Source organism: Ursus maritimus, unplaced genomic scaffold, assembly GCF_017311325.1.
Source record: "Ursus maritimus isolate PB19 unplaced genomic scaffold, ASM1731132v1 scaffold_1, whole genome shotgun sequence".
NCBI lineage: Eukaryota > Metazoa > Chordata > Mammalia > Carnivora > Ursidae > Ursus > Ursus maritimus.
In genome coordinates this window covers 88,437,988-88,461,100 of record NW_024423343.1, presented here as the reverse complement: position 1 = coordinate 88,461,100, position 23,113 = coordinate 88,437,988, and the positions used below count along the sequence as shown (strand labels likewise).

At 37.5% G+C, this 23,113-nt stretch overlaps 1 protein-coding gene across 3 annotated transcripts in view; it reads left to right on the top strand.

The window, feature by feature from the left end:
* The first annotated feature begins 11,089 nt into the window (after positions 1-11,089).
* The window catches only part of HNMT (histamine N-methyltransferase), a 132,755-nt gene continuing 120,731 nt past the window's right edge, over positions 11,090-23,113 (top strand). Inside the window, exon 1 of one of the 3 annotated variants that reach the window (XM_008695864.2) lies at positions 11,090-11,319. In XM_008695864.2, the coding sequence (XP_008694086.2) occupies positions 11,183-11,319 (137 nt within the window). In that variant the 5' untranslated portion in view covers positions 11,090-11,182. The remainder of the gene's footprint in view (positions 11,320-23,113) is intronic. The other 2 variants (XM_008695863.2, XM_008695862.2) reach the window with 2 other exon arrangements.

Here is a 23,113-nt window from a genome sequence, read left to right as displayed (position 1 = left end):
TGCACTGTAATGGTATAATGTATGCCTCACAATGGAAAACAGCTTTGAATTTAGGGAAGGAGGGGTACCAAAGAGTCAGAGAATGAGGTAGACAGAGTGCTGAATATCTGAGAAGTGGCATCCTGCTTCCAACCTGAAATACTAACCACATCTCTAAATAATGGGTTTAAACTCAAATAGTCTTAGAATTTTAGAACTGAAGTGAGATGACGGGATCTAGTTCCTCACATTCGAAGAAACTGAACCCCCACTGATTTAAGTACTTACTCCAAGTCACACAGGGAGCTAGTTGCAAGAAGAACCAGGGGGTCACACACTACTTAGTAACTTCCTCTGACTGAGGAGAGAAGGACCTCCTGACCCTGCTCATGACCAACTTGGAAACTTTCAGAGGGGAGTCCTAGAGGCCCCTGATAGTTTTTCCTCATGAGTTTAATGAACCCTGTTGGTTCCCAAGAGACAATTTCCAAGCAAATGCCTTCTTCATAAACAAAGCCAATTATTCCAATGACCTGAGGGAGTTAATGATCATAGTCAATCATCCCAGCTCTTTAAGCTTTCATGAATACCAGCCTTCTTTTTTTTTTTTTTTAAAGATTTTATTTATTTATTTGGCAGTGTTAGAGACAGCCAGCGAAAGAGCGAACACAAGCAGGGGGAGTGGGAGAGGAAGAAGCAGGCTCCCAGCGGAGAAGCCCAATGTGGGGCTCAATCCCAGGACTCTGGGATCACGCCCTGAGCTGAAGGCAGATGCTTAACGACTGAGCCACCCAGGAGCCCCTACCAGCCTTCCTTTGACCCCGTAGCGATCATATTAACTCTAATAATATCACATAATATGTAACATATAATAATACCTTAATAGCTATAATAATATCATAATGCCTTGACAGTACCTTTATTTTCACTATTTTACTGTGATTGCCTGGCACTCGTTGAGCATTCAATATTTCTAGGTATTTTTCTTTATGCTTTTTTAAAAATTTAATTCTCACAACAAATTAAGACAGTAAGCACTTGTGCTGGTCATTGATGTCAGATCCATTTCTGGTCATTCTCCTGCTCTGTTCAGTATTATAGGGGGCTGAATCCTGCAAGTTACATCACTCATGCTTTTTGCCAACTGGTTTGCAGTCAACTGCAGTAAAGGGGAAACTGGAAAAGATGAGAGGGTAGGAAGAGGGAAGATGCTGGGTATTTCTATCCATTTCCTTTGGTCTCAGGCAGCATCTAGAGAATAGCTGTCTCCCTTCCATTGTTCTAGTTCTTACTGGGTAGGCCATGCTCCAGAGCTTTGGTAACACGTGCCCTCCCTTTATCCCAGGTGGTGGGAGCTTCCTGATGGGTTGCCTCACCATCTTTGTTTGCCCTTTCGGCCCTTCCAGGACCTTTCCAATTGGTTGTCAGTATTAAAAATTCTGTCTGAACCACCTGACGTGGATTCTGCCATTTGGACTGAAACCTGGCTAATAGAGCGTTATTGTCCTTATCCTGTAAATGAAGAAACTGAAGGTTAGATAGATCTGTCTCACACCAGAGACATTATTATGGACTAGATATTATGCTGAACACTTTATACACATTATTTCATTTAATCCTCACAAAACCATCATAAGGGAGATATTATTATTCCTATTTCACAGATTGAAAAATGAGGCTCAAGGAACATAAATAACCTGTCCAATGTCTTACTAGTTAGTGGCAAAACCACTGCGGAGAGTCTCCAGATCACGGTAAGAGAATAACCAAGTAAGAGGTGCTAGAAGAGGGTACCACCTTTCCAGAGTTTGATTGGTCAGACTCTTCAGGAACATCATGCTAGAGCGTGGATAAAGGAGACCGGACCTCCGTCACATTACCACAGCTCAGATGGTTTATCAGAAGGCTCAAGGTCACCATAGCTGCTTTGCAAATAATCACAGGGCTAAAAGTAATGGTGTGCTACTAACTGGTTAACAATCTGCCCTCCAGGAAAAATTATAAAGTCCTGATTCATAGTGTTTGTCCATTGGCATAGTGTAAATATCCCCACCATAACTGATTTCCAGCTGTTAACCAGCATCCAGAATTCTGTAAACTCCACCACACCACTGGCTAAAGGCCTAAAAGGCACATGGTTAGTTTTTGTTGACCTGATTATATTAAATGAATATATTTTCAGATTAAGTAAGGATTTTAAAATATAAGTTGACGAATTTCTGTTTTTCAAAAGACATCATCAAAAAAATGAACAGCATGCCACCAACTGGGAAATCACATATATGTATGTATGTGTGTGTGTATATGTGTATATATGTATATATGTATATATGTATATATATATATATATACACACACAGATACTAGACTCATCTAGAATATATAAAGAAATCTTATATAAATCAATAAAAAAAGAAGCAAACAATACGGTTTTTAAAATGGATGAAAGACTTTAATAGGACCTTCATAAAAAACTATACACTTTTTATGGCCAACAGTATTTGAAAGAAACACTCGAAGTCATTAATCAGAGGAAAATAAAACTTAAAACTACAAAGAAATACTGCCATATACCCCCAGAATGCATAAGACAAAGGTGGCTGGCAATACCAAGAACTGATGAGACTGTGGAACAACTAATATCTTTATATTTTGCTGGTGATTATGGATATTTGCAAATCTTTTTTGCAATATCTTCTGAAGCTAAACATTTGTTTATTCTACATAATTCCATTCACTGTAACAAAAATGAGTGTATCAAAAGACATGTATAAGAGCGTTTCCACCAGGTTTAGTTATAATGGTCCCAGTCAGGAATAGCCTCAAATGTCCATTAAGGGGAAAAACCAATTAAACAATTATACATTAGGGGCACCTGGGTGGCTCAGTCAGTTGAGCATCCGACTTTTGGTTTCGGTTCAAGTCACGATCTCATGAGTTGTGAGATCTCTCTCTCTAAAATAAATAAATAAATAAATCTTAAAAAAAATTATACATTATAATAGTATCCAGCAATTAAAAAAAGAACTAACTGGCGCTGTCTCTTCCCTCCAAAAAAATTATGGGCAAATTTCAAAAATATTATGAAGCAAACAGATCCATACACAAAAGAATACATTCTGTATAGCCCTTTTATATGAAGTGTAATAACAGGAAAAACTAATCTATGGGCATAAAAATCAGAATGGTGGTTATCTGAGTTGGGAGGCAGTATTATTGATTGCCGGCATGAGTTAGTCTTTAGGATGTTTACATATATAAAGCTTCCTCAAGCTGTACACTTGAGATTTGTATAATTTATTATATGTAAATTATGCTTGGATTTTTTTTAAAAGTAATATTTAGGACCCATGGACATGTATATCTTTTTAGTCTCTGGATCATGCACAAGCAAGGTTTCCCATATGGGAGACTATTCTAACCCAGCATATATTTGAACACGTGCATCTGTACCAAAAGCCAGAGTCATCTGCTTACCATTACCACTCCCTTTACAAAAAATTTTCTTACAGGAATCCTTTATCTTCACAGATCTCTAATTCAACATTAGACCTCCTCTTAGAGTCACTGAGATAGTAATTGAGATGATCTGTATTATGGATTCAGGCAAAGCTTGTTTGATGAATTGTATTCTTTTATGTTTCTTTTTGTTCTCATAACTGCCCAGTTCCTGATAATATACCAGTTTCCAAATATTTACCAATTTCTATCTTTGGAAGAAGATCTAGACCTTTCCAGGTGGATTTTTAAATATTTGGATTATTAAATAGGAACTCTCTATTTCTCCTTTGTCTTGTCTTGTTACTTATTCTTCCCATAAACATTCCTTATAAGTTGTAATCTCTAGACTATCATGGGTTGCTCTTCTATAGCTCTTAACATTATTTGTCTACACATCCATTCTTTTACTTATCAACTAATTAGTCCCCAAATATTTCTTCTGCATTATTTCATTTGGTTTGTGTCCTCTTTTACTGGGTATTTTGGACTTTTCAAAATTTTCTTCTGTTCTAAGTTAATTAAAACAAAATTATTTATTTATTTATTTATTTATTTATTTATTTATTATTTTATTTATTATTTATTTATCAGAAAGAGAGCACAAGCAGGGGTTACCACAGTCAGAGGGAAAAGTAGGCTCCCTGATGAGCAAGGAGCCTGATGCAGGACTTGATCCCAGGACCCTGGGATCATGACCTGAACCAAAGGCAGATGCTTAACTGACTGAGCCACCCAGGCATCCCAAAATAAAATCATTATAAACTCCATGATAATAAAGTGCAATTGAAACAATTATGTCATTAAAAACAAGACATATAGTATTATTACCAGTTGTGTGATGTTAAGCAACTTACTTTGATAAAATGTGGCCAAGAATATTTCAGGTACATCCAAGGGGCTGCTTATGCAGAAACTATCTTCAGGTTATCATTTATGATTCATTGATAGTCTCTGAATACAGTGGCTCTGCTAGTTATGAATACATTTATTTTTAGTTTCAGAAGCCCCAGTAATTTATCTTTTTTAAAAGATGAAGACTTATTAGAACTTCAAGGAACCTTAAAGATCATCTAGTTTACCTTCTTTCCCAATATTTATATATGGTAGGGATGATAGGGGGTGCAACAGGACATTTAAAGCAGTTACATCATTTACCTAATGTCATTTACCCACTAAGAGTCTAAGCTTGTAGAGCATTGAAGTTTCTTCCTTCTTGGTGTATTTCTACACTTATGAGAAACTTAGCCAAAAGTCCTGTTAAAAGTAAGATTCTAGTATCTATCATATCTGCTCGACATTACCAAGCTAATTGAGCTCTAATTTTTTATGTACTATAATTTCAAACTTCCTTCAAGACCACAGTTGGCTCAAACTGCCTGCTAAATTTCAAATAAACCAGCATAGCAAATGAGCCGATCAGTTTGCATAAAATACCTTCTTCCTCCTTGTTTGTCAAGAGAAAATAAAATGGGACTCTTCTAACTATTTGATTTAGATAATTTAACAATATTGTCATTATCATCTACATATACATTACATGATGGGGCATATGATTAAGGATAAGAAGTCAGGCCAATAAGAACAGTGTTCAAAAGACTACAGACCAGAGTGTATAGAGATAGCTGAAGAATGTTATATACAATAAAATGGGTCCTTAGTGATGTGGAGAACAAAGCAAAAAGAAAAAAATTAAATTTCCTTTCTGCAGGCCATTGACAAGTACTTGAGACAGACAGAATGACCTTCCTCAAGGAGCTTAATGTTAATACTTTGCTAAAGGCAAAAGCCTTTGGGGGGGGGGGGTGTGCCTAGGTGGCTCAGTTGGTTAAGCCTCCAACTCTTGATCTCAGCTCAGGTCTTGATCTCAGGGTTGTGAGTTCAAGCCCCAGTTGGGCTGCACACTGGATGTGGAGCCCACTTAAAAAATAAAAAAATAAAAATAAAATAAAATAAAATAAAATAAAATAAAATAAAATAAAATAAAACCCTTTGGAAACTTCTTTCATCTCTATCCCCTCCAAGATATGTATTAGCAATCATCCCCAAAGCATATGGCCCACTGATATACATCTGAAGAATCTCATGACTAAGGTTTTACAGCAGTAAATGACCTTATCCTAACAACAGCTAGCCCCTCAAGGTCCTAGAAACCTTGCTTCCAAATTCCTTAGAGACTATGCTATCCCTAACCCTCCCCCCAAACTTGAAAGTATATAATCAGCCACTCTTCATGACCCCAGTTTGGGACTTGTCCCCTTGCTTTAATAAAACTACCCTTTTTGCACCAAAAACATCTCAAGAATTCTTTCTTTACTGTTTGCTCCTGAACCCCAACATTTTCACATCATTTTGGCATCCAAACATCCAGACTGGGTCTTCTCATCTGGACTCCAAGCCTCGAGGCAAACTTTGTGAGTACTTTCTCTCCTCTCCTCTTACTTTCATTCCAGGGGCTTTTCAGGGAGTACAGTCTTATTAAAACACTTTCATGTTGATTGCTCCGGGTGTAATCCTCTGGCCCAAGTCTACTCTATGGGGAGGAGAAAGCCTGCCTCTCCTAGCTGGAAGTTAGTACCCTGGTCAGTATGGTCATAGGACCCAGAAACTTGATGTCCTCTCTGTCCTTATACAAAGTTGTCTATCTAAGACATGGGACAGCCACCTAAGTCACAGGACAGCTGCAGTCTTAAGACTCCCATGTCAGGCTTCCTCCTCATTGGTCTAATGTGATCCCCTCCACGTTTCTGGTCTAGCCACTTCTGACCACAAGACCTCCACTCAGAGCCAGCCGAAACCAATACCCAACTGAATTAAAACGCAACTGGGAACCATTTCCTAGGGATGTTGTCTGTAAAAGACTACATGTGTTAGAATGTCACTTAGACCATGATGGATTTCTACCTTTACTGTTTTCCATCAATGTCCCCTACAAACTACTTAAATTACAAAAGTTGGGTAATTTCCCCTTGTCAAACCTTTCTTTTATTTTCTGCGGGTTAAAAATGGGTTCTTCACAGCACGGCCTTCACAGCACCACAAGGCAAGGCAAAGGCACAGCAAGGCAAGGCTTTCTGCAGGTCCCAAAGACTTCCTTGGAATGACTTTTAATCCACTGGAAACAATTTGGATTGCAAAATGTAAGAAAGGACTGATCTTCAAAACACTGAATGGCCTTAGTGGGATCTATCAGATTTCTTCTGCAGGAAATAGGGCAAGTGAACAGAGATATCCTAGGTCCAGGCCTTCATGGCTCTAAATCAGGACCCAGACCTAACTGCCTCTTGTGGAATGTGTTTGGTCACTAACCAGGCCAGTAAACTCCCTCCTGATATATTGGATGATAACTGTCTAAAGAGGCCTCCTCCTGATAGAACTCATGTTGCTGGAGGAAACACAGGCCATCCCTAACAAAGCGGATGCTGACCCTCTCTCACTGTTCCTTCTCTTAATAAATGTGGGGGCTTCCTCCTCATTCATTTCCTGGGTTAATGCCTATGATAATCGGAGCCAACTGTGGTCCCCCTCGGGATGCGGACTTTAAGGAATATTCCCAAGCAGCTGCCAAAACTCCTTTTGTTTTGGAGAAGTTCCCTGTCTTCTCTGGCCCAACGTGGACTGTATATTTCCACTTTGTTGAAAAAAGCATGGCATCTGCTCATCTGTCTGAGCTGACCAGCTTTAGAACAAGGAGTCCTCTTTCTCTGTCTTCTGGCAGCACTTCACCTCTTCTGCTTCCTCCTTCCCCTCTTCCTGTTTCTGCACCACCTTGGGTGTGGCCTGTATAACTGGTTCCTATATCAGCCTGAGTGCCTCTGACACCATTGGCACCTCCTCCTTCTAGCCTTGCTATAAAGGAGCAAAGGGCACCCCTTTGGACTTACACTGCGCACTTCAGATTTCCCCACTGGTGCCCCAGGTAAAAATTAACAATGGGGAACAAATTGATTGACTTTTAAGTGGACCCAGGTGGAACATAACTCAGTATTTAAGTTAATTTGTTTGTTGGTTTAATTAAGACAGACATATCTTTGGAGTTATCAGCATTAAAAATGAAATGTGTTTCATCTTCAAGGAGATTCATAAAAAGGACTTTTAGGACAGATGCAGGTATTTGGTGTCTTTAAGATCCTAAAACTGAAATGGGTAAAAATTTCAGAACTAACTAAAAAGTTACATTCAAACTGAATAAGAATTAGTAACATGGGACTAAATGAACTGAGGAAGAGGATTATAGTTTTGTGACTCTTGTTTGAAACTCTGCTGGTTCTCTAATGTTTGCTTTTCCAGATTAAGGAAACTTTCTCTTAAGATATCTATGACTTACAGAAATGTGGTAAAATATCCCTTAAATAAATTGAGGCATTTAATGTTTGTCTCTACCTGAACCCTCTGAAATTCAAAAAGTCTCAGTAAGTATTCTTTCTTTCATGGCAATCAGAGTTGTTTGCATAAGTTCAATAAGAATCTGTTCTCCTTATAACAGGACACCATTGGAAACATTGGTTATTTTACCAAGGCTTTGACTGGAATGTCATATTTGAGAGACATGCATAGACTCAGATATGACCAGACAGCTTTAAGGAATTGAGGTTGACTTTATGAAACATGGAGCCACAAAGCCCCTCAGAAATGTTGGCCTGATACTTTGCTTACAGAGTTCTCAGCAGCCTTACCATATAGTAAAGAATGTCACTTCCTGGCAGGTGCAGGAACCTCAGGATACTTTAGGGACTTTTAGAAGACGAATTCACCCAAATCTATAAGTATCACAGCCACGTCTCATGGCAAGTATTTAGCTTGGCTTCTGGCCTAAAGACACTACTAAAAGTTCAATCTAGATTCCTTATGAAGAGTTCCAGCAAAGCAAATTTTGAAAGCTCTATATGGCCAATTACTATACTTGCTAGGCTTATGTAACTACTTAGGCCAACTTTGTTAAAAATTGGACTTGTTTTACAAATCAAGTAGTCTTAATTTGGCTCTCTCTGGAAATAAGGGTGATTCTAGAGAGAATAACTGTGTTTCAGTAATGCATCTTTGAGGATGTTAAATTCTAATTCTGATTGGCTTTGAATATTTGTTGTTTGCCTAAGCTAGACAACTTGAGGTAAACTAAAGAGAAATTACCATAATAGCGCATGTGTAGGCAATTCTCATGCTTGTTATTCTGTGGGAATAACAACGGGATCCCATGGGAATATGACTATTTGAACAACTGGAAAAATTGGATGGATTCCCGAACAGTTGTATTCCTCTACTTTTTGTTTGTTCCAGAGTTCTCTAACATGAAAATAATCAAGTTGAAAAGGCACAGAGTGGTAAGAAGTAGTATGATATAATTTTTTAAAAAATGGTCCATGGAGTTAAACAACATGAACTTGAATCCAGATTCCTTTGCTTCATGAATTATATGATTTTGTACAACTTATTTGTTCTGTGTCTTGCTTGATGATATCAATCATGCCATTCCCCGAGGATTAAGAGTATTATGAGATAATGTGTGAAAGGCACTTTGACACAGTAACGGCGTAATATATGGTAGGCAATAGAGGACGGAAGCCTCAAAGAGGTAAGAGAACATCTAAGAATTCTAATTAAGACAATCGTTCAAAGTCTAGAAGAATCACATCCTAAAGTACTGAAATAATTTATAAGAGCAATAATGATGTTATTGCCAGTAACCTTTGAGAAGTCACGGCAAGTGATAGATTGCTAGTCTGTTGCCCCAGTTTTCAAGAAAGAGGGGAAAATAGGATTCTTTAAATTTTATAATTCCAGCCAGCCCACTAGATGTTTTAATCTCCAGGGACATTCCAGATTCGTTATGGATTATGAAACAGATATTCTATTTGTAATTTTAAAAGGAAGTTGTGATTGCTGAAACCAGCATTTAGTCACGTGCAGGTCATGCTGAAAGCAACAAGATTTTCGGGTTTTTTTGGAGGGGCTTAAAGACTAATCAGAGAAATGCCCAAATGCCAGAGACAGGGTGTATCTGCATTTCAACAGGACATGTGACAAAGGTTTTATGAAGTTTTTATATGTTAAGGTGCATTATGACTATCAGAGAAATCTATTGAACACTTTTTTTTTTTTTTTTTTTTTGGTAAAGCAGCTAGTAACATCTGAAAGAACTCAGGTTGGGCAGAACATCATTGGGAAATATTAATCTAGTCTAACCTGGACAGTAATAATCTGTACTGGTTAGGTAACTTTTGGGATATTGTGTTTATTTCCAGTCACTGATTTAAAAAACAAAAACAAAAACAAAAAAACACCCCTGACAAACTAGTTTGTCCAAAGGAGGAAACTAGCATAATGGATTATATAAAGCTATATTGGAAATGAAATAATTAGTAACTGTTATGGACCAAGTATTTGTATACTCACCAAATCATATGCTGAAATCTTAACCCCCAATGTTGTGGTACTAGGAGGTAGGGACTTTTGAAGAGTGATTAGGTCATGAGTACAGAGTTCTCATGAACAGGACCAGTGCTCTTATAAAAGAGATTCCAGAGAGCCTTCTTGTCCTTTCTGATATGAAGAGGCAGTGAGAAGATGACTGTTTTTAAGAACCAGAAAATGGGCCTTCATCAGACCCTCAATCTGCCAGCACCTTGACTTTGGACTTCCCAGCCTGCAGAATTCTGAGAAACAAATGCTTGCTTTTTAAGCTACACAGTGTATGGCATTTTTGTGATAGCAGTCCAAATAGACTAAGAATTATGGAATTATGAAAGAGATACTTTGAGAGTAGGGCTATCCTATTGACGTGGTTTTGGAATATAAGAGAAGCTGGGTGGGGTGAGATCCGGAGCCCACGACCAAGAAGAATTCTTGAGACATCTTTGGTGCAAATGGTGGTTTCATTAAAGCACGGAGACAGGACCCTTTGGCAGAAAGAGAGGCTGCACTGGGGCTGTGAGAACTTGGCTGGCTTTTACCCTTTCTCCTGCCTTTTCCCCTGAGCGTCTTCTCCAGTTCACCTCATTGCCCCCCAGCAGGCTTCTCAGACTTTCTAATTAATAGTTCCTCATGCAGAGTTTATGCTAAAGAGACTTCCTGAATCACAACAAACCAATCAGCAGTTGAAGAAATGCAGTGAATGAGTGTAATGTTCAAGTACTGAGAAGGGGGAAAGGCAAGAAATTCTCCTGCAGCAAGCATGGAGGCAGGCAGAGGGCAGTCTTCTGTCAGGGATTTCAGCAGGGGTAGCTTTCTGAAAGTGATCTGTAGCCTTTTATGTGGGTGTTTATCCCTGTGTTTGTGTCCTTTGGCCCTTAAAGCAGCCACTGTCCCACTTGGAATTTTCTTCTGGTTGCTGCGGACAAAACAGGAAGTGATGAGAATCCAGTCTGTTTTTTCAGCTTTCTGAACTTCAGACGTTAAAAAACAAAATTCAGCAGTGGATTTATTGCTTTGCTTTACCACCTCCCTTTCTTACAAAACAACAATGTAGGGTTAAAGTAGCAGCGCGAAGTCCTGTACACATGACTGACGTAATAATAAGATTTGCACACCAGCCTTCAGTGTCTGTTAAATTCAAAGCAGGTTTTTTTTTTTTTTTTTTTTTTTTTTTTTTTTTTCTGGGGGAGGGAGGGTAGGAATTGGTGGCGGTGAGGAGAAAAAATAAGGAACCGGGAAGAAAAGGAGGAGGAAGTTAAAACTTCTTTCTCTGGCTTGCATCAGAAAACCAAACATGGCATCTTCCATGAGGAGCTTGTTTTCTGACCACAACAGATACGTTGAATCTTTCCGGAGGTTTCTCAACAGTTCCACGGAGCACCAGTGCATGCAGGAATTCATGGACAAGAAGCTGCCAGGCATAATAGCAAGGTAACAAAAAAAGGACGTTTTTGTCAAAGAGACAAGCCTCGGGCTCCTTGTGTGCATTGATAGATGGGTCGAGCCCAGCCCTGCAGGCTGGGCGCGGGGATAAGAAGGAGCTACTGATAGCAGCTTCCCCCCCAGCCCTCCTCGCCCCTGCGCCCCTTCGCCTGCCGCCTGCTTTAGTTAGGTGCTCGCTTTCCACGTTCAAAGGCTCCGATTTGTGCAGTATTTCCAGCTGCGTGGGGATAAGCGTTAACCATTTGAAGGCACACATCCATGTTCATTTGGGGAAAGATACAAATCTTTGAGCTCAGATTTTTCAGCCCTCCTCCAGATTTTGCGTTTCAAAAAAGTCCCAAATGCAGTCTAGTATTCTTTCCATTAGAATAAAATATAAATAATTACCAAATACTGTTTGCCCCTGTGGATTGAGGAGTGGGTGCTTCTCAGTTCTCCTAATATCCATTTAAATTCACTTCCTTATCCATTCTTATAGTTATCACTCTCAAAAAAAATGCCTTTTCCTTTCAACTTAATATTAGCAATGTGGTTCTTTAAAAAAAGAAAAGCATTTTCCCATTATCAGTGAAACTCACTAGTTCCTATCCTTCTTGCAGACTTCTTTTTTTTTGGTGATTAATGTGTTCAATTTGTGCCAGAGCTGATAAGCATTATGAGAGTAAAAGATTCCACATGCTAAAGATAATCAAATCACCTATCTGGGGGTGGATTGCTGTAACTTACTTGGCTTCAGGAAATAATGATAGAAAACTAGGAAGAAATGACTGACTGTGGATCCAATTTGCAACAGCAAAGAAAACTGGTATTTTATCTTTTGCTGGATTTCTCTATTGTAGGCCTGAAATTCTTTCACCAGGACTGTACCTCTGCCTGATGAAAGCAGGCATTGTTGAATGTGTATGGAATTCCATTTCCCCTTATATTTTTCATGGTTCAGTTTTAAATTTTTTTAAAAAGAGTATTATATAATTTATTAATAATTAGTAAGTATTAGAACTAAGTGATGTCAAAATCAAAGCATACAGCAAATACAGGTAACCTCTTATCTAGGAACTAATAATCTTTTTGCTCATTTCTAATATTAAAGGTAATGAGTTAATTTCTGAATTCTTTTGCAGTACTAAAGGTGTGTGTTCATGTCTATAGCTTATCCAGACCCTTGGTTTTCTTCAGGCTTCAGTGGTTTGAAGAGACACCTTGGATGGATATAACATAATGAATGATGACCCCTATCTTCATACTGTACACAACCTGGTTAGAAATATTGAATGTAGAATTTGTGAAAGACTGAATAACTTTCAAAGGCATAACTAAATTAGCATTGCAGTAGTAAAACAAACAAACAAACTGGTTCCTAGCCTTACTCACTCCCATCTCTGACTCCAACTCTCCAGAAGCAACCACTTTCAACATTCTGAAGTATTTTAGTTGTTTCTTATGAAATTTTCTTTCCTAATTCTAAATAACATGTTATTTTTCTCTTTCTTAATTTTACTGTATTAAAATAGCTAATAAACATATACATTTCCTCCCCTATCATGTCAGTATATTTATGTCAAAATTTTGGGTTCAATAATTTGAATGTTTATAGCATTTTGACTATGTACATATTATACATAATTGAACTATACATTATACTACAATCACATTTCCTTTCAGGTACTTTTTGTTTTTCCTAGAGTTAACTATTGTTTTGATTTTAGTTTCTTTTCTTAGTTTCCTATATACCTGTCACTACTTGTACCCCAAGCAGGGGTATTAATCTTCTCTCAATATAGTCCAACAAATCAAGTCATCTGTTAGTTTTTCCCCATGGGAACATCTTTTCTGGAGCTCTCTGTTCATCTTTCCCAGTCTGGTGATTTGCTGGTGATCTGCCATATAATTATTGATAAGAGAATTTATTTCACCTTCTAGAAATTTTCTTCCCTTCTCTGCAGTATTGAACTACCTGATTCTGGATCTCATGTCATTCTTTTCTTGGTTTCTTTAGACTTTCCCCTCCTCCTCCTCCTCCTCCTCCTCCTCCTCCTCCTTCTATTGGTCCTTTTAGAGCTTTCCAAGAAAGAGTGCATGAAAAGTAAACCTTTTTGAGATTTTGTATGTTTAAAAGTGTCTTCAATCTATGGTCATCTTTATTAGAGAGTAATTTCTATCCTGAAATGATATTACATCAGAAATTTAAAGCTATTTTTCCATTGTTTTTTAGCAGCTAGAGTTTCTATTGAGAAATCCAATGTCCTTAAAATTGCTCATGTTTGGCTTGTGACTTCTTTTTTGTTGTTGTTTTGTTTTGTTTTGTTTTTTTTTCCCTACTTAGAAGTTTTAAGGATCTTCTATCTAGTATTCTGAAAAAAATTTTTTTTTTTTTTTAAAGATTTTATTTATTTATTTATTCAACAGAGATAGAGACAGCCAGCGAGAGAGGGAACACAAGCAGGGGGAGTGGGAGAGGAAGAAGCAGGCTCATAGCAGAGGAGCCTGATGTGGGGCTCGATCCCAGAACGCCAGGATCACACCCTGAGCCGAAGGCAGACGCTTAACCGCTGTGCCACCCAGGTGCCCCTGAAAAAAAATTTTTTTTAAAGATTTTTTATTTATTTATTCAACAGAGATAGAGACAGCCAGCGAGAGAGGGAACACAAGCAGGGGGAGTGGGAGAGGAAGAAGCAGGCTCACAGCGGAGGAGCCTGATGTGGGGCTCAATCCCAGAACGCTGGGATCACACCCTGAGCCGAAGGCAGACGCTTAACCGCTGTGCCACCCAGGCGCCCCTAGTATTCTGAAATTTTAAGATGAGTTGTGTTGTGGGACTTTTTCACACATTTTTTTCTTAAAGATTTTATTTATTTGTCAGAGAGAGAGAGAGCACAAGCAGGGGGAGTGGCAGGCAGAGGGAGAAGCAGGCTCCCCACTGAGCAAGGAGCCCAATGCAGGACTTGATCCCAGGACCCTGGGATCATGACCTGAGCCAAAGGCAGATGCTTAACTGACTGCGCCACTTAGGCATCCCTTTTTCACACATTTTTGTGGGTAGTCCTGGGCCATTTCAATCAAGATTCAGATCTTTCATTTCAGGGAAACTTTGGTATTATTTTATCATCCCTTCTCTCTGATTTTCTCTTTCTGGAAGTTCTATTCATCAAACACCAGGCCTCCTGAATTAATTCTCTAATTTTTACAATTTTATCTTATAGCCCTTCTATTAATTTTTCACTATTATATTTTTAATTTTCAAAAATGTTCTTTTTTATAGCATCCTGGTCATCTTTCACAGATGTAATACCTTTTTTATCTATTATAAAATTTTCCTCTGCTCTCTGCATGTTTCTTCTGAGTGTTCTTTTTCTGCTTCTTTTGGTCTCTCTCATGTTAGGAGAGCTCCCTAACTACCTGATGTGATATGATTGTCTATCCAATCAATAGTGAGACACTAAAAAAGTGTTCAGATCTTCTTTGTGTATGTAAGTGAAGTTTGTTGAGTGAGTGGCTCACTGTAGCAACTGAATGTGGATTCAGTTGTTTGTTGGGAGATTCTCAGATGTCAGTATCATACATTTATTCACCAAGGTGGTTTGTTTCCTTGGGGAAACAATTCCCATCTGGAGGTGAAGTGTGGGGTGGGGAGAGTTCCAGTATATAGCTGTAAATAATAAAGTTTGTTGTTGTTGTAATAAGTGATGCATTTAGATCCTTGACTATAAAATATAAGTTTTCAATAATTATTAATCATAATATATGAAATGGGTTCATAATAGTGTCTAATTCATAGAAAAATTGTGAAGATTCAAAGAGTGAAATCACTTAGCTGTGGCTGGAATAATAAAAATTGCTAATATATGTTGAGTGCTTGTCATGTGCAGACACATTTCAAAGAGATTTACATGAATTAAATCACTTAATCCCCACAACTGTTCCTTAAACTAGATACTTTTATTACAATTCTATACAGTAAGTGGTATTATTATCCTATTTCATAGGTAATAAAGATGCAGAGAAATTAAAAAACTTGCTTAAGGTAACATATCAGTAGGTTAGGACTTCAACCTTGGTGCTGTGCTCCATAGCTTCACTATGCTATCTACAGATATAGAGCAGTTTAAAGAATTAACCAAGAGCATATTTAGGGATGAGTGTATTAGGACTATGATTATGAGCAGGGAGATAATTAGAACTAAGGAAGGCAATTCATTCATGGGTGTCCTTGAATCTATCCTTTCCAGTTTCCTTAAAAACTGCTTCCATCTGTTTTTGTCCTATTACTCTGTCCATGCTCTCTCACATCAGAAAAGAAAAGAAAAGAAAAGAAAAGAAAAGAAAAGAAAAGAGCTAGAGTCCAAATAAACAAACACCACTCTTACAGTTCCTGTTTCCCTTTTCCATTCTCACTCTTTCATCCTAATTTAACAATCTCTACATCTTCTTCCTCTTTATTCAGTTCACTTTTAATCTCACTGCCATTTGACTTCTGCCCTCAACCTTCTTTTAAAACTATTATCAAAGATATTCATATTGCCAAATTCAATGGAGATGATTCCTCCTTTATTTTTTGGTAGTACACTCTGCTACTGTTAACACTACTAATGGCTTTCTCCTTCTCTAATTCTATTCTCTCTGAGCTTTACTGTTTCCTTCTTTGTCCCCTTTGTGCATTCCCCATAATCCAGTGACTTTTAAAAGTTGGCATTACATCACTATCCCAATGCTCATCTAATTCTTTGCAATATGTTTGGGTGATAGAATCTAGTCTTCTAGTTTTGAGCATAAATTTATGATGATAATTTTCCAGAATACATCATTAACCCTGATCTGTCCTCCACTCAACTTAAATCTTGCATATCCAAATGTCTGTAGAATTCAGATTTATTAAAAAAACAAACCAAAACCAAAACAAAACAAAAAAACCCTGACAAAACACAGACTTGCCATCAAACTACATTCTCCAGCTTCCTTTTTCTCACCATATGTAGTCAGCCAAGTTGGAAATTAGGCAGTCATAATACCCTTCCCCCTTTTATTAATATCGATCAAAAGCAAGTCCTACTCTTACTTCCCAGTCCATCAATCCCATTCCATTTCTAGTACTAGAACCGTAATACTGGGCTCTATTTTTTTTCCTTATTTTTAATTGAAGTATAGTTGATATACAATATTGTTTCAGGTGTACAACATAGTGATTCCACAATCATATACATTACAAAATGCTCACCACAATAAGTGTAGTTACCGTTTGTCACCATACATTATTACAGTATTATTGACTTTATTTCTTACCTTATACATGCATTCCCACAGCTTATTTATTTTATGACTGGACATTTATACCCTTTAAACCCCTATGCCTATTTCACCCATCACCTCACTCCTCTCCCTCTGGCAACCACGTTTGTTTTCTCTGTTTATGAGTCTATTTCTGTTTTGTTGATGTTTGTTAGTTTTGTTTTTTAGATCTGACATATATGTGAAATCATATGGCATTTATCTTACTCTGTCTGACTTATTTCACTTAGAATACCCTCTAAGTCCATCCACGTTGGACTTTTGGCAGGATCTCATTTTTTTTTTTTAAGATTTTATTTATTTATTCGACAGGATAGAGACAGCCAGCGAGAGAGGGAACACAAGCAGGGGGAGTGGGAGAGGAAGAAGCAGGCTCATAGCGGAAGAGCCTGATGTGGGGCTCGATCCCAGATCGCGGGGATCACGCCCTGAGCCGAAGGCAGATGCTTAACCGCTGTGCCACCCAGGTGCCCCAGGATCTCATTTTTTTTAATGGCTGAATAATATTCCATTGTGGATATATATCACATCTTTGTCCATTCACTCATTCACACAATAGCCATATCTTGGCTATTGTAAATAATGGTTCAATAAACATAAGGGAGCATATATCTTTATTTAGTGTCTTTGTTCTCTTTGGGTAAATACCCAGAAGTGGAATTGCTGGATTGTGTGATATTTGTATTCTTAATTTTTTAGGAAGCTGTTTTTCATACTGTTTCCATACTGTTTTCCATAGTGGCTGCACCAATTTACATTCTCACCAACAGTGCACCAGGGTTCGCCTTTCTCCACATCCTCACCAACACTTGTTATTTTTTCTTTTTGAAACTACCCATTCTGTGTGAAATAATATCTTATTGTGGTTTTCATTTACACTGCCCTGACATTTAGTGATTTAAGCATCTTTTCATGTGTCTGTTGGGCATCTGTATGTCCTCTTGGGAAAAATGTCTATTCAGGTCCTCTGCCCATTTTTAATTGGATTTTTTTTTTTTTTTGGTGTTGAGTTGTAGGAGTTCTTTATATATTTAAATGTTAATCCTTTATAGGATATATCATTTGCAAATATCTACTCCCATTCACTAGGTTGCCTTTGTTTTGTTGATAGTTTCCCTTGCCATGCAAAAACCTTTTAGTTTGATGTAGTCCCAACTGTTTATTTTTGCTTTTGTTTCCCTTCCCTGAGGAGACAGATCCAAAAATATCTTGTGAAGGCTAATGTCCGAGATTACTGCCTATGTTTTCTTTTGGGGTTTTTATGGTTTCATGTTTCACATTCAGTTCTTTAATCCACATTGAGTTTATTTTTGTTTATGGTATGAGAATGTGGTTCAGTTTCATTCTTTTGCATGTAGCTATCCAGTTTTCCCAGCAACATTTATTGAAGAGACTGTCTTTCCCTTGTTGTGTGTGTGTGTGTATTTAATATTTATTTATTTGTTTTAGAGAGAGAGCATGAGTGGAGGAAAGGGCAGAGAGTGAGAATCTTTAAGCAGACTCTTTGCTGAGCATGGAGCCCAACGTGGAGCTCAATCTCATGACTCATGAGATTATGACCCGAGCTGAAACCAAGAGTCAGATCCTTAACCAACTAAGCCACACAAACACCCTCTCTTTGTATATTCTTGACTCCTTTGTCATAGATTAATTGACAATAGAAATGTGGGTTTATTTCTGGGCTTACTATTCTCTTCCATTGATCTATGTGTTTGTTTTTGTGCCAGTATCATGTACTTTTGATTATTATCACTTTGTAATATAGTTTGAAATCTGGGATTGTGTTACCTCTAGTTTTGTTCTTTTTTCTCAAGATTGCTTTGGCTGATTGAGGTCTTTTATGGTGCCCTACAAATTTTAGGATTATCTGTTCTAGTTCTGTGAAAACACTATTGGTATTTTGATAGGAATTGCATTAAATCTGTAGATTGCTTTAGGTTGTGTGGATATTTTAACAATATTTATGCTTCTAATCCATGAGCATGTTATATCTTTTTGTTTATTTCTGTTCCTTTAATTTCTTTCATCAATGTCTTATAGTTTTCAGAGGGTCTTTCACCTCCTTGTGTAAATTTATTCTGAGGTATTTTATTCTTTTTAATGTAGCTGTAAATGAGATTGTTTTCTTGATTTCTCTTTCTGCAAGTTTGTTACTAATGTACAGAAATGGAACAGATTTTTGTATATTACTTTTGGATCTTACAACTTTACTGAATTGATTTTCTACTTCTAATAGTTTTTTAGTGAGTCTTTAGGGTTTTGTACATATAGTATCATATCTATAAATAGTGACAGTTTAACTTTTTCCTTACCAACTTGGATATCTTTTATTTCTTCTTCTTGTCTGATTGCTGTGGCTAGGACGTCAGTACTACATTGAACAAAAGTGGTAAGAGTGGACATCCTTGTCTTGTTCCTGACCTTAGAGGAAAAGCTTTCAGCTTTTCACCAGAGTATGATGCTAGCTGTGGGATTTTCTTATATGGCCTTTGTTATGGCTCCCTTTAAGCCCACTCTGTTGAGAGTTTTCATCATGAATAGATGTTCAGTTTTGTCAAATGCTTTTTTGCATCTAATGAGATGATCGTATCATTTTTTCCTTCATTTTGTTAATGTGGTATATCATATTGATGATTGATTAGCAGATTGAATGAATCATCCTTGTATCCCAGTATAAATCCTTCTTGATTGTGGTGAATGATTCTTCTAATATGTTGTTGAATTTGGTTTGCTAATATTTTTTTGAGAATTTATGCATCTGTGTTGGACATTGGTCTGTAGTTTCTAAAAAAATTTTTTTAGTATCTTTATCTCATTTTGGTATTAGGGTAATGCTGATCCCACAGAATGAATTTGGAAACATTACTTCCTCTTCCGTTTTTTGGAATAGTTTGGGAAGAATAGATATTAACTCTTTTTTAAATGTTTGGTAGAATTCTCCTGTGAATCCATCTGGTCCTGGACATTTGTTGGAAGTTTTTTGATTACTGATTCAATTTTGTCAACAGTAATATGCTTGTTCAGATTTTTCTATTTATTCCTGATTCAGTAAAGATTGTATTTTTCTAGGAATTTATACATTTCTTCTATTTCTCAGTGTATAATTTGTTGGCATATAATTTTTCATAGTAGTTTCTTATAATCCTTTGTATTTCTATGGTGTCATTTGTAAATTCTCTTTCATTTCTGATTTTATTTGAGTCCTCTCTCCACTTTTCTTAATGAATCTGTCTAAAGGTTTATGAATTGTTTAACTTTTCAAAGAACCAGCTCTTGGCTTCACTGATGTTTCCTATTGTTTTTTAAGTCATTATTTCACTTATTTATTTCCTCTCTGATCTTTATTATTTCCTTCCTTCTACTAACGTTGAGCTTCTTTTTCCAGTCTTTTAGGAGTATGATTAGATTGTTTATTTAAGATTTTTCTTGTTTCTTAGGTAGACCTGTATTGCTATAAACTTCCCTTTTAGAATTGCATTTGCTGCATCCCAAACATTTTGCACGGCTATGTTTCCATTTTTATTTGTCTCCAGGTATTTTTTTTTTTTAATTTCCTCTTTGATTTTTAGTTGACTCATTGGTTTTTTACTAGCATGCTATTTAGCCTCCATGTTTTTTTTCTTTTTCTTGTAATCGATTTCTAGTTTCATATTATTGTGATCTTTTCTGATGTTTGATAACAATTTCAATTCTCTTAAGTTTATTGATACAAGTTTTGTGGCCTAACATGTGATCTGTTTTAGAGAATGTCCACGTGCACGTGAAAAAAATGTGTATACTGCTGTTTTTGAATGGAATGTTCTGTATGTTTCTGTTAGGTCCATCTGTTCTAATGTATTGTTCAAAGGCACTGTTTGCTTATCAATTTTCTGCCAGGATGATCTATCCATTGATGTAAATGGGATGTAAAGTCCCCTACTATTATTGTATTGTATTGTGTTACTTCTTTATGTCTGATAATATTTGCTTTATATATGTAGGTGCCTCTATGTTGGGTGAATAAATGTTTACAATAGTTAATAATTGTTTTTGTAGTTCTTCTCTCTTTTCTTTTTCTCTTGCTCTATTGCCATGTGATTTGATGACTTTCTTTAGTGTAATACTTGGATCCCTTTCTCTATTTTTTGTGTATCTATTATAGGTTTTTGTTTTATGATTACTATGAGGTTCACATATAATGTCCTATGTATATAACAATCTATATTAAGTTTATGGTTGCTTAAATTCAAACACATTCTAAAATAAAAACATCTTTACTCCCCCTCCATGTTTTATGTGTATAATGTCATATATTACATCTTTTTATTCTGGTTAATCCTTAACTAATTTTGTAGATAGAATTTATTTCACTACTTTTGTGTTTTACCTTTCATCCTAGCTTTATTTGATTTTACCAGTGCATTTTTTTCCCCTTTCATAATCTTCTTATTTCTAGTTATGGTTTTTTCTTTTCCACATAAAGAAGTCCCTTTAACATTTCTTGTAAGTCTGGTTTAGTGGTGATGAACTCCTTTAATTTCTATTTGTCTGGGAAACTATCTCTCCTTCAATTCTGAATGTTAATCTTGCAGGTAGAATACACTTGGCTGTAGGCTTTTTTTTCAGCACTTTGAATATATCATGCCACTATCTTCTAGCCTGGAAAATTTCTGGTGAAAAATCAGGTTATAGCCTTATGGGATTTCCCCTGTACATAACTGCTTTCTTTTCTCTTGCTGCTTTTAAGATTTTCAACTTATCTTTAATTTTTGGCATTTTAATTATTATGTATTTTGGTGTGGACTTCCTCTGGTTCATCTTGTTTGGGGATCTCTGTGACTCCTGGAACTGCTTCCTCCTACAGGTTGGTGAAGTTTTCAGCAATCATTTCTTTAAGTAAGTCTTCGGCCCCTTCTTTTCCTTCTGGCACCCCCATAATACAAATGTTAGTACACTTGATGTACAGAGGTCCCTTAACCTATCCTCATTTTTTGAAAATTCTTTTTTCTTTTTGCTGTTCAGCTTGGGTGCTTTCCACTATCCTGACTTCCAGATTGCTGATCTATTCTTCTGCATCCTCTACTGTGCTGTTGACTTCCTCTAGTGTATTTTTCATTATTATATTCTTTAGTTTTGATTGATTCTTTTTTACATTTTCCGTCTCTTCACTGAAGTTCTCATGGAGCTCATACTCTTCTTCCAAATCTGGTGAGCATCTTTATAAATATTACTCTCATTTCTTCATCAGGTACCTTGCTTATCTGTTTTGTTTAGTTCTTTTTCTGATGTCTGTCTTGTTCTTTTGTTTGGAACACATTCCTGTGTCTTTAATTTTATATGACTCTCTGTATATTTCTATGCATTAGTTGCTCAGTTGTATCTCATGGTCTTGAAAGTAGTGGTCTTATGAGAAGGCATCCTGTGGGGCCCAGTAGTGCAATGTCCCCATTTGCCAGAACCAGGTGCTCCAGGAGTGTCCCTTGCATGGACTGTGTATGCCCTCCTGTTGTGACCAGGCTGCAACTACTGTGAGCACAGTGATGGCCGGAGATGGCCCATAGTCTGGCAGGCTGACAGACCAAGCTATAGCTTCTATGGGCTTGCTAGTCAGTGGTGTGAGCTCCCAACACAGCTGGCAGAGAGGCCCAGCCACAATTACTAAGTTTACTGGTGGGTGGGGCTGCCCCTCAGTATCCTCAGTGAAGAAATCACTCTGGAGGAGCACTGGTCTCAGCTGGAGTTGTCTTCTGGGTGTGGTGGGGTAGGACCTGCTTTGGAGGGCTGCCTGCTGGGGCAGGTCTGCAGGGGCATGCTGAGAAGAGCAAGCAGTAGAAGGAGAGTGTCAACATTGGCTCCTACCAGCATCCAGCTAGCTAGACTGAAAAAGGGCAAGAAAAATGATGCCTGCCAGTACTTGCATTCTTGGAGAAAGCTTCTGTAGACCCCTGTCCCTCCAGCACAAATCCCAAAATTAGTCAATAAATTTCCTCCCAACATGTTCAGGTACTTTTCAAACTTCTGTCTCTGTACTGTGTCTCTGATGAAGTGATATTGTGTGCTGGCCTTTTTAAGAGCAGAGTCTCAGTTTCCTATAGCCTGGCTCTCCTGGAGATAATTCCTGCTGATTTTCAAAGCCAGATGTTATGAGGGCTTGTCTTCCTGGTACAGGTTCCTATAACAGGGGGTGCCTCAGGTGGGGCTTCACCCCCTCACTCCTTAGAAAGGATCTCCATGCCTTTGATATCCCTCCACCCTATACTTGCCATGCTTGGGGTTTGGTTCCTACCACATCTCTACGCCTCCTACCCTTCTCGATATGGCTCCTTTATGTCTTTTTAAAAAGTCTTTAGCTGTGGAAAATCTGTTCTGCTGTCTTCAAGTTGTTTTCAGGGTGAGTTGCATCATATGTCATTGTAGCGTCGGTGTGTCTGTGGGAGGAGATGAGTTCAGGGTTCTCCTACTCTGCCATCTTTCCCTTCTCTTAATACTGGGCTTTATTATCTCACATTTTAACTTGAGA